The 11817-nt window shown below is 44.4% G+C and overlaps 1 protein-coding gene across 2 annotated transcripts in view; it reads left to right on the top strand.

The window, feature by feature from the left end:
- Positions 1-11291, top strand: part of LOC139763415 (uncharacterized) — a 118524-nt gene extending 107233 nt beyond the window's left edge. For both annotated transcript variants that reach the window (XM_071689438.1, XM_071689439.1), the window contains 3 exons: positions 2465-2843; positions 4771-4992; positions 9352-11291. In XM_071689438.1, coding sequence (XP_071545539.1) covers positions 2465-2843; positions 4771-4992; positions 9352-10285 — 1535 coding nt within the window. In that variant the 3' untranslated portion in view covers positions 10286-11291. The remainder of the gene's footprint in view (positions 1-2464; positions 2844-4770; positions 4993-9351) is intronic.
- Positions 11292-11817: the final 526 nt, after the last annotated feature.

The following is an 11817-nucleotide window of genomic DNA, read 5'->3' on the forward strand; positions in this document are numbered from 1 at the left end:
CGGTGGACAAATGCTGCAGTGTTAAGAAAATGGTTTGTGTTCCCCTTTGGTCGTTTAGTGGGGGGGGGGGGGGGGGGCACCAGGGGTATCACAGCGACGTGGCCTGTTAAAAGGGAGATTATCCATGGCTTTGGAAATCAACGGCGTCTTTCCCAACGGGGAGAAAGTTCGTCTGTTGTGTACAGAACGGATAACGGTAGTCAGGTTTTACTTACTGAGGTTTTCAAAAGTGAAGAAGTTCATACTAAGTTGATAGAAAAAAATAAACAAAAAAAAGGTGGTGTGAAAGTTTTCTATCTCGGGAAAGGATGTGGGACCAACACCTGACACTTCATGAAACTGGGATGAGCATGGGCGACCGGCACACAAACTAGTATGTAAATAGCTACTGTAGGAGGCGCAGACGACTCGTCCTGAGGAGGGCGCTGAAGCAATGGGTCGCTCACTCGCCAGCCACCTGTCGCAGCCAGCCAGCCAGACAGACAGACAGTCACACGGTTCCTTAGCTAAGGAGCGACACTTCCCGGCGAGTGTAATACTGATCACGAAATGACGGAGTCTCAAGAGTTCGCTGAGGGTCTTGTCATGACGCGTCCAAAGTTCCGTTGTTCCTTCTCTCTCTCTCTCTCTCTCTCTCTCTCTCTCTCTCTCTCTCTCTCTCTACCGAAATTACATTAAATTATACACGTGGGATTTGAGGGAAGCGAGGCCTTCCGTCTTGGTCCCTGAGAATTGTGATTATAATGCCACGTAGTCACATTAGGCAGACGGTGCGACCCGCGGTGTGAGGTGAGGGAGTCATGTGGTGTGTGTGTGTGTGTGGGGAGGAGGAGTGGTAGCAGCTGCAGGAGGAGGAGAGGGGAAGCCAGGCCAGGCGCTGACTGTCGGTAGGAGGACGCCACACACAAGATACGTAACGGAGAAAATGATTATATTCTCCACCATAACAACCCGTCCATGTCCCCGGGCAACAACAGTTGTTGTCATGTTGCTCTACCTCTGGCCAGAGGCGGTCGACCGTTGGTCATTTGACGATACAGTGGCTGGAGGAAGCCTTGATGACGGGAGGGATCTCGTCTGAGTCGTTGATCGTAAACGTCACGACGAACTTATGAAAGGAACTGTGGGAGAAGATAACGTTACGGAGGAAGTCATTATGGAAAACTGTTATGGACGCGAGACATTTGACCGAGTTTGAGATAGAAATACAAACTGCCGACGTTGAGTATCTGCTTATACTGTTGTACCTGCCAGAGAGATAGATAGATAGATAGATAGAGAGAGAGAGAGAGAGAGAGAGAGAGAGAGAGAACAATAAACAACACAGGTGCCATTAATTCCACCTCCAACACGATCCTGGTTTTCGTTCGATGAATTTTACCGCCGATGTTTTTAATGGACGTCGCGCTGAAATGTGATCTTTTTTGAAAAAATAGCAACAACGAGTGCAATTTTTCTCCTGGTTTCGTACGGCAGGTACGATAGCGTGGACGAAAAAAAGATGCAAAAGTGAATGAAACTAAATTTGCTTTTTTAAGTTAAAAGTACAATATATTTTTGTCCACAGCTGAAACCTGAACATCTCATTTTTTCGAGCAGAGAATGGGAAATGGTCAAACCTAAAGGAAAAACACCTAAAACAATGATATTGTGATATGTCGGTGTGTGTGTGTGTGTGTGTGTGTGTGTGTGTCTATGTAGGTACAAGTAGATATGATTTAATGAATAAATACAATAGTTGTGACATTAAATGATGTAGCATCACAGTCATCCTACAACACCAGTAGCGATAGTTGAAGTAGCAGTAACAGCGGTCAGTAGCCCACTCATCTGAAGACCAGCAACAGTAACAACGGTAAACAGTCAACAACAACAACAGAGGAAACAACAGCTGATGTAGAAACGGTATTTAGCCGACGTCTGATGGAGGCTTCAAGCCTCGTCAGCTGGCTGTCACCTGATACGAGCAGCTGCAGTATGGAAGGCCGTAAATATTAGAATATTTGACCTTTTATTTCCCTATACCGCATGTAAATCGCCCGTTGGTCCATGATTGTGGTGATGGCTCTAGACCTTCAAAACATAATATAGAGGAAAACGAGCGAAATACTTGCTCTGTCTGTACTTCCGATGCTCAGATGTTATTGAACCGTTGACCTGATAGAGAGATAGACAGACGCAAAGACACATAGACAGACGGGGACGTAGGAAAAAAAAGATAGTGATTGATTTTGAGACTCTAGGTGGGAGCGTTACATTAGGAGTAATTACTTGATTTATGATATCAGAAGTAGTAGTAAAGATAGTAGTAATAGTAGAGGTGATGATGGTAGTGTGTGCGTGTGTGTAGTGGTAATAATATAGTAGTATTAGCAGCAATAACAGTGTCTTTGACAGTAACCCAGATGATATCAGTGAAGATATTTAATTTTGTCGTCCTCATTGATTGTCTTTTCTTCTTCAGTCTTCGTGATGGTAGAGGGAGAGGAGGTGAACCAGACGTTGGTAGATAGCTGGGAGAACTTCCCTACCACACAGCCGGAGATCGACCACGACGCTGGCACTGACCTGGGGTCACAGCTGAGACAGCAAAAGCTGAAGATCAATCGGACTCCATCAGACGAAGATGATATGATCATCCGAAAGCCAGAGAACATCCAGGGATCAAAAGGTGCTCAAAGACCCCTGGTCGATCCAGGATCAAAGGTCACACAGGGGTCAGAGGTCGAGAAGGGAGCCCAGGAAGAGACGGAGAAGACAAGATCACCTGGAGGCGTCGTCGACGAAGAGTTCTTCAGTAGCATCGAGGGACTGAGCACCAGCATCAAGGTCTTCCTCATCCGGTAAGGCCGTTCTTCGCCCCTCTGGCATGTGTTTAGTCTGATCTCAGTAATCGTACGACACTAACATCACTAGTGTTCACACACTTCGATTTATTTCAAGCTTTTTCATATATTAGATTCCTCATTTAGTACAGAGCACAATGCTTTACATTCCAAAGAAACTGCGAATCATATCTTAATGTAGTTCGCAATTTCCCGTAAAAATAACTTGGCTTCTCTGGTGCAGAATCATCCAGTCTTCTGAGACACTTGGCTATGTTTTCATCTTCTAGGACTGGAGAAGTACTTCCAGTAACGGTAGTGTTGTTCTTCATCAAGGTAACAAGTGTCAGTCACTAGTCTGTCCATTCCATCTCTGACATGGTTATGCAATATCTAGCTACACTATACAAACGAATGGTGATCTTATTATTGATAGATTTCATCGACCATTTCACTAGATATCAGTTTTGCTGCTTCCACCTACCACTTAGTGCTACTGCTACCACTGCTGTAACTGCTCCCAACCTACATCCGTCTAACTGTACCAAAGCTGTGCATCCCCAGTTCCTGTAATTTTTGAACCCGATGGTTTGCATGAATTCTCTATTTTCCTGTATTGTTCAGGGGTTCCGGTGCTCTGACGAACTTCATATTGCAATCAAGCGCTCGTTTGTCTACTGAGAGCTTCCTGGAATATGCTCTTTGCCTCTTTTAAATAACCCTGTTGACTGCAGTTTAGGTTCAGGAAATCACCGTCCGGCTGCGATGGCTATTGTCTCGGTATCTCACATTACTGTTTGCAACGATCACATATTTAATAGAAATATTACTAGATCTTTTAACAGGCAGTTGTACTGATGATAACTATTATTGTAGCACTAATGACAGTAGTTACGTAGTTATCTACTTTAGGAAAATGTGACAGTCCTTGACTATCGGGGTGGATATATATATATATATATATATATATATATATATATATATATATATATATATATATATATATATATACTTTTCTTCTTTCATGTGTATTTACTTCACTGTTCACGGAAAGTCTTGCCTATCCAACGAGGATAAGTCGTTGCTCAGTCATGTATTACATATAAATTCTGAAATTTCGTGTTACAAAGACAAACTGATTAGGTGACACCTATCGGGGAAATATGGAAACATGTACTGTTTATGACACTAAAATTTGGTCAGTACAAGAGGTTATCTGCTAGGGGACAGTAGTAGCATCCTGACATCTTAATCATATTCGTGATAGAAAGAAGATAATAAAGCAGAAACCACTTCTTCACCCACCACTCCCTCCGGCTCAACAGCCACCAAGTATAAAGGTGAACAGGAACAGATTTGGCAAGTGGTGCTCACCCACGCCACACATTGTCCCACACAAGTGTGCAACACCTCGGCATCATTATATCTAATAATTTTGTTTGCCTTCAGGGAGCACAATAGAGCAACCAGAGACTCGTCCAAACACAAATGAAAATCTTTCCGAGTGTCCAGCGTTGCAATGGTTTGGTCTCATAAATCGTGCATTATTCTTTCATTGTATCTAGATTGGTTTCATTTGTCCCGTCAACACGCGCTCCTGCTGACTAATTAACCCGTGTCCTTGACTTTTGACCTTTGAACCTCAGAAACGTAGTTTGGATACAATATGTCAACGACACTGGATTATAGATAAGAGCTTTTGACATTATGTGTGGAGTACAGATACGAACAGACCGACGGACGGGAGATAAAAAGTGCATCAAACGGTTTGTGACCTGAGGAAGTAGACAGACGTTATCATACATGCAAATACTTCACCTGCTCTCGTACTTGTCCTATTGAGTATCTATGACAATATCATCACCAGGAGCTGTTAATGACTACATTGCACAAGATTATAATCCATTATTTCATGTAATCTTTCTTCTATCTTACCAACGTACAGGAAAGATCTGTCGAAGGCCGGGTTGCTGGACGGTGCCCGAACCATCGTGGTGAACTTCCCTCAGTCCGACCTGTTCGGGAGCCTGATTGGCCTGAGTGGCGAGACCTGGGCCAACCCTCTTGCCTCCATCCTCTTCTTCGGGTGGCCCCTCCTCCTGCTGCTGCTCTACGTTGCCCTCATCGTCGTCTACCCCAACAGGAGGAGCGACAACATTTTCGAGAAGTGGGTTATTACAATTTCCTTGCCATAATTTTTCTTTAATAACGTCTACTTTTTTCATAAGTTTTCAGTGGGTTTCTTCCCTTTAGAAAGAGATTTTGCCCCATTAGGGAGTGGCGGATCCTTGTACTACACGTCAGGATATTGGCTTTATTTCCTTGTATGTTTTAGTATTTATCATCTCCGTCCGTCCTACTGCTCTCCGTCCTCGTGCTGTGTCGCATTACAAATCGCGGAACATCCACACCAGGTCCTGAAATGACCACATCAGGAGCTAGACTGGACCACACCAGATCCTGGAGTGGAAGCAGCAACTGTCCCGTGTCATCACGCGCACTGTGTGTCCTACTAACCATGAGACAGACGAAGCAGCATCCTATACAGGAGTTTCCCTCTCCTCTTGTTAGAAGCCCTGGTTGGTTGAAGGCCAGCGCACATCACAGACGTTTGGTCGACGGGGACTGAAAGGCAAAAGTGTCCATCCCGAACGTGAGGACCCATCACACGCCAACAAACACTGATCAATAAGGAATGCAATTCATCATCTTTGAACTTTCATGTTCTCAGGAAATTTGCATATCTAGCCATTCCTGCTCATGGTAACACAGTCATATATTCAGGCAGTTATGACAAATAGTTGGCGAGCGGGTTCGTCACATGAAATTTCTTCGGAATTCGTTTTTTTTCTTTAAGTTGTTTTCATGATCTGCTTTTGATGGTTTCTCATGTCCTCTTCATGACAACCAGATACGAAGGATGTTTTCGAGAGTGTGTCTAACGTTCCAAGCAGATGAGCTCCTGTTATTCCTCGTTTTTTAATGATTTATATATTCTTCTTTTACGTTCATCAATACCCTCATCTCGGACCCGCATATTGAACTCTTAAAACAATAAATCTGAATATAGCGTTGTACGTACATACACGTATGCAAATATGAATTGTGATTGCTTGATTCAATATTTGCTCAGCTTACCTCATCACTCGGAAATATACCGAGACTATAACAAACTCTGTTCAGTATTATTCCACGCAAGAAGTTCATGACACAAGGCCTATAATCCGCATGAAAGATTAACTAATCATTATTTATTTGAATGTTTTAAAATTCCTTCGTTCCCAGTGAGGGAGACTGTGCGCACAGACATGTGTGTAAAGACTGTGCTCACAAGGATGAGTTTAAGAACTTACATGAGGACTACACTTGGCGAGAGATGTTATGAGGTCGTTTATGAGGCAGATATATTGGATCAACGACACTATAACCTGAGGAGCAGCGTCTCGTCTGATATGGATGAGCGTCACAAATATACCAGAAAGACACGTGACGTTGAACATCATTATTCTACATCCTGTTCCTTGTACGTGGAGTCAGGCAGAGACATGAGCTGCCATGAAATAATTCATGTGTATGTGATCTTGAAACTCACTCTAGACTATTTCCCGTTCGAATAGAAAATGGACAACAAAGATTTGCAAATATGTCAGCGTCAGAGATGCAGAAGATGGATTATTTTTTCCCCCTTGAAGTCTAGAAATACTCGAGTTAGACAAGGCCGCTGAGGTGTGTGAAATTCTTGTTAGAATTTGGAGCGAGAGCGAGAGAGAGAGCGAGCACGAATGTGTGCAAAAAATTCAGACACTGAGGAAGAAACTTGACGATTGTGACTGTTTAGAGGCAGTTAAGGAAGAGACGGTGTTCTGTATGGGTCAGTCATGAGACAGGTAAGAGGAGACGGACTGTCTATGTCCAGAGACTGGGAGGTTAAGGTGAGGTTTGTGCCCGACAAGCAGCAGAATGCAAAGACCTTCTATGTACGACCGTCTCAAGCAGACAGGGGACTGTACCTAGGTGGCACAGTGCTTCTATGGCTGGAGGATCAAGTGGGGATAACAGACATTATGATTTTGGTTCTACAGGTAGACAGCAACAGCTGTGGAAACCATTATATACCATCAGAGACAACAAGGGAGACCGACCGACCTCGACCAGGAGGCAAATTACATTTACTGGGAACGTGTTGTGGTAAGACCTGCTCCCACCGCGCGGGGTCATCGCTGCCTTACAACACTTAGGTTCACATTAGTGCAGAACTGTTTCCTAAGGACGTCTCGGGTCATTCCACAACTCCTATAGACGCTGAAGAAATATGACGAGCAGAAATTTTTGAAACCGCGTGAGTACTAACACATACAGGACGGTGCAGACTGGCAAGAATAGAGAGGAATTATTTTAAAAGGCGTTGAATGAGTAAAGTTAATTTACTCAATAAAGGATAAAGAAACCATATAAAGGAGACGACTTTTAAACAGGTGACTCCAGAGATAGGCAAAGGTTATAAGTAATGCAAGAAACAAGAACAACATGACAAGAAATCCGGAGGCTTGATTTCCTACCGAACAGGGACCTGTGTGGACCTGGACCAGAAACAGAAAAGATATTGTGTGAAAATGTGTGTTTGTCTGTTGTAAGAAAACGAAAGAAAAGGACAGAACAAGCGATAGAGGCGAGACCCTTACGAAAACAGAGAGAGAGAGAGAGAGAGAGAGAGAGAGAGAGAGAGAGAGAGAGAGAGAGAGAGAGAGAGAGAGAGAGAGAGAACATTCACCCTTGGGAGATAACCATCAACAGATCACGAACCCTTCACCAGCTGGCATAAAATACCTGATCCCCTCTAACCCGCTGCTGGGAATCCCTTCAAAGTAACGTTAAAACATCTTCCATCCCCCTGATGTTGACAGGCACGACGCACTCCATAACATCAAAACAATCGGGAGAGGGAGGGTGAGGCAGCACTGAAGTCTCTATTTCAGAATCTAGCGTCATTCTGTCGACGTTCTCAGAATGCCTCTAGACGCTACCTGTTCATAGCTTTACCCACTGCAAAAATGTCATGAAATTGTTGTCTTGTTTGTGGTTCTTGTGATATGTGTAGAGTACACGGTACTGGGGTCGACTGGTGATCTCTCCTATGCGACTCGATTCTAGTCTTCTCCTTACAGAAATATTGGTCAAACGTTTGTCGTAGACATTTCCAGCTTCATCGCATTTAATCAAGTTTGTTTTCCTAAACCTATTTCATTTGTTTTTTCTGCTTCTCTTTGGTCTCTAACGCATAGTGTCCTCTCCTGCCATTCCACTACAGCAGTCGTTGATCGAGCGGCTCATCCCGTCCTATCCTACCAACAGTGGCGTTCCTCAGGCTTCTGCCTTACCTCTCACTCTATTTCTTCCCTCGATGAATGATCCTCCTCATTTTACTATTCTCCCTACTTACTCTTATGCTCATGATTCTACTCGACGTACTTCAACTCTCTTTCCCTCTCCTCCTCTTTATCCTAATACTCGTTATCTTAACTCGTGTTGAATATATTTCCTATCTCTATTTTGACCTGTGCAGCATCTCAGAATGGGGAAGCAGTAACCTAGCTAGAGCTAAAATGCAAATTTTCCTTTCATCTAAGAGACATTTCCCCAAAGAATAGGCTAGCCCGTAGCTCTTGCCGCAGGAATATCTAAAGTTACGAAGAACGAGTCGTGTGAGTGACGTGTCGTCGAATGTTATATGTGAGGGAGAGATTGTAGGTCTGTTTGTTGAATGAAAACCAGCATTCAAAGTGTAGGCGAGGCAGAACGAAAAGAGACAGCTATCCGGGCCGAGGGAGTGACACTTGACAGCCACTGAGAGAGAGAGAGAGAGAGAGAGAGAGAGAGAGAGAGAGAGAGAGAGAGAGAGAGAGAGAGAGAGAGAGCACTTATTTACGAGTATTTACAAGACAAACTTCCAAATCTGGACTCATACTGTATACTGTTTTTGAGAGACTCCTCCCTGAACACCCTGCCTGGACCCAGCTGCTGGAGGATTCCTGGAATGTTGATCCTAAATAAGCCAAGAGTTATCACTCGGGAGGTACTGGAGCCATGGAACTCCCCACACTGTCATGGAGCCTTGAGCTACGTACACTGGATGTCTGCAGGAGGAAGTGTTTCCGATATACTCGCCGTACGGATGTTTATGTTTCCTATGCTGATGTTGGGTTGTCTGAGAAGTTGATTATTTTCAGGTAGAAAATATGATTATTGAGGAATTATACACCACGTTTCATGATTCCCAGTGCATTCTCACTTATTCTTAGCCTGTGATTATATCAGGGAAAGCTTTGTTACAGATATATTCATAGATTCTCTATGCTTTAATGATGTATACCACGATGTGTCTTTTATGGTGTTTCAGTATTTGTAACTGCTGCCTTATGTGGGTACTTACATAATCATACATTTGCTTCAACACAACTTAAGTCGTCAGTGTGCGGCGAGGAGAATTTCAAGTCACGATGGTTTACTTTTTTCTGTTTCTGCCCAGACACTTGTCTTCCATGGTGGAGTCTTGGTCGCACATGATGTACGTGGCTGAAGACAACTTCCTGAATTTCATGGAGGACATGACTGACCCTGATGGCTCGAGTCATGACGACCACCAGGCGGGCGACGACATCCCCTACGCTACACACACCTACGACTACTCAGACCCATACAACCGTCAGGCCGTTTTCTACAGTCCCACTGCCTACTACGACGAGTACGGTGAGCACGTCGACGCCGAGTATGTCGACGGAGGATACGATGGAGAGGTGCAGGTCGACGACTGGGGCAGCCCGAAACCCGAGTCGATCTTCGTTGACCCGAGCACCGACTTCAAGAACCCCGTAGTGTCCTTCAGTTCCCAGGGTCCTGAGCCCTTGAGAGAGGAGTACGACGGCGACATACTACGTCTGACGAATGACTTCAACATCCAGAACGAGATTTCCCAAAAGGATCAACAGAACTTCCTCAGCGTGGTGTTAGGCACACAGTATCAACATGGAAGGCCCTCAGGTTCCCTCGTCGATCAGGACGTCGTAAGAGGCTCTGTCGCAGCGGATTTCTCGCATCATCCGGAGCCCCCGAGGCGCTACCGTCCTTCATCGCCTTCTACAGGAAGTTTCGAGAACACCCGAGCTGACGAAGATGTAGATCCTCGCTTCAGAAATGAGACCACAAACTCGTCTCGATTCCGTCCTTCAGCACTCCTGGAAGAGACCTCTGCAGGAGAAGATGACTGGATAGCTGGTCCTCGACCCTCGAGAGAGAACGTTAGCTCAAGTAGGACTTCACAGGTGAAGCGACAATCCAAGATCACGTTTCCAGGACAGAGTGACCCCCGGGCGACGTCAAACAGAGACAAGACCAACGAGACGAAGGAGGCAGTGCAGGAGGAGGGTGAGGAAGGTCCATCATCATCCAGTAGTATTTCCTGAAGAACAGAACTTTGGTGAGGATCCAGCGCCTGGAATACATCATGGCTTCGTCACAGGGTGGGTGAGACGGGCCAGGACACGGTGGGTCAATTATGATAAAAGTCATGATACAATGGTGTCAGGCTACTGGTGTATATAAGATGGTCTTGCGTCACAACAGACTGTAAGCCACTAACCCACTGAGATAAGTGGTCAGTGGGATAAGTAGCCCACTGAGGTAAATACTCAGTGTCATGAAGAGCATTAATGGTTCAACACCATGAAAGGAAGGCCACCTACAGACACCACTGTTGCAAGTGTCTACGGATATGATCAAACGAGATATCTGGTAGGAAAAAGATTCATCCTTCTCTTCCCTTCATAGACTAAGAGACATCATGTCAGTCATTTTCCCCAATTTCCTGCGTCACAAACTTGAGAGATCTTTCCAACTTTACTTAATAGTTTCATAAGTTCTCTGACCGTCATATCGTTTGTACCTTTTTCCATTCTACAACTTCAGTCTACAGGTTCACGTCTTTCTTGGTAAAGGTGGGTAATATTAGTGTGATTCAGACACAAGCATCTGTCCTACTATGTAATGGGGACGATTCTGACCAGGTCACAGGAACCTTCCCCTCTGTCACCTGGTATCACCAGCTTCCCTCACGGTTTATTTCACTTGGTTAGTCCTGAATTCCGAAGTTATATTGATTATAACCTATTCTTACAGCCAGTAACCCATACCTTCCGTCAACTCCAGCATCCCTAAACTCATATCCTCAGCCATTTATAGCCTCGACTCGCATCTACTATCTCACGTCTTCGCCGAATTCCAGCATCTGTCTGTGTTCTGTGACTAATGCATTCTAGCAGACAGACGAGCTTACTAGTTCTTGGCTAAATGGATATAAACCCAGTTTCACACGATATATATATATCTATTTATTTATTAATTCATTTGTTTGTATAAATCCCTGTCCCATTGTAAACTAATAGCAATTTAGATTAAAATGTGTTCATTGTGTTTATTCTTTCATTCGAAAATTCATCCAATTTATGTGTTGATGTTTAAGATGTATTTTGTGATCGTCTCTACACTTCAGTCTACACCCACCACAGGAGGATGCTCACTGCTCACTGACACAGGCTGGGTCAGGAACTGCTACTTTCTCGATAGGCCAAGAACGTGATAGATTTCAACCATTCCCTTCGTCTGAATATTTCCCTCACATACGTCCTTCCTCAGGCAGCTCCTCCAGCTTGCCCTCCTGACATGAGAGAGAGAGAGGGGGAGAGTGGGGGAGGGGGAGGGTGTGGGGGGATGATGACGAAGAGGACCTGATCTTCACACATCGTGTCGTCCTCACAAGCTACAGTAGTGGGAACTACATCTCGGCTGCTTGTTAACGTCTCAAATCTGGTGAGTTTTGTTCGTTTTTGTTGTAGCCACAAAGTTTTGTGATGTCACTTCTGGAGACCTTAGTATTTCATCTTATTGAAGAGATCTTGTAGTATATCTTATAATAATTCTACTCGGTAAAAACTCCGAG

The sequence above is a fragment of the Panulirus ornatus genome, chromosome 47 (genome assembly GCF_036320965.1).
Source record: "Panulirus ornatus isolate Po-2019 chromosome 47, ASM3632096v1, whole genome shotgun sequence".
Taxonomy (NCBI): Eukaryota; Metazoa; Arthropoda; class Malacostraca; order Decapoda; family Palinuridae; genus Panulirus; species Panulirus ornatus.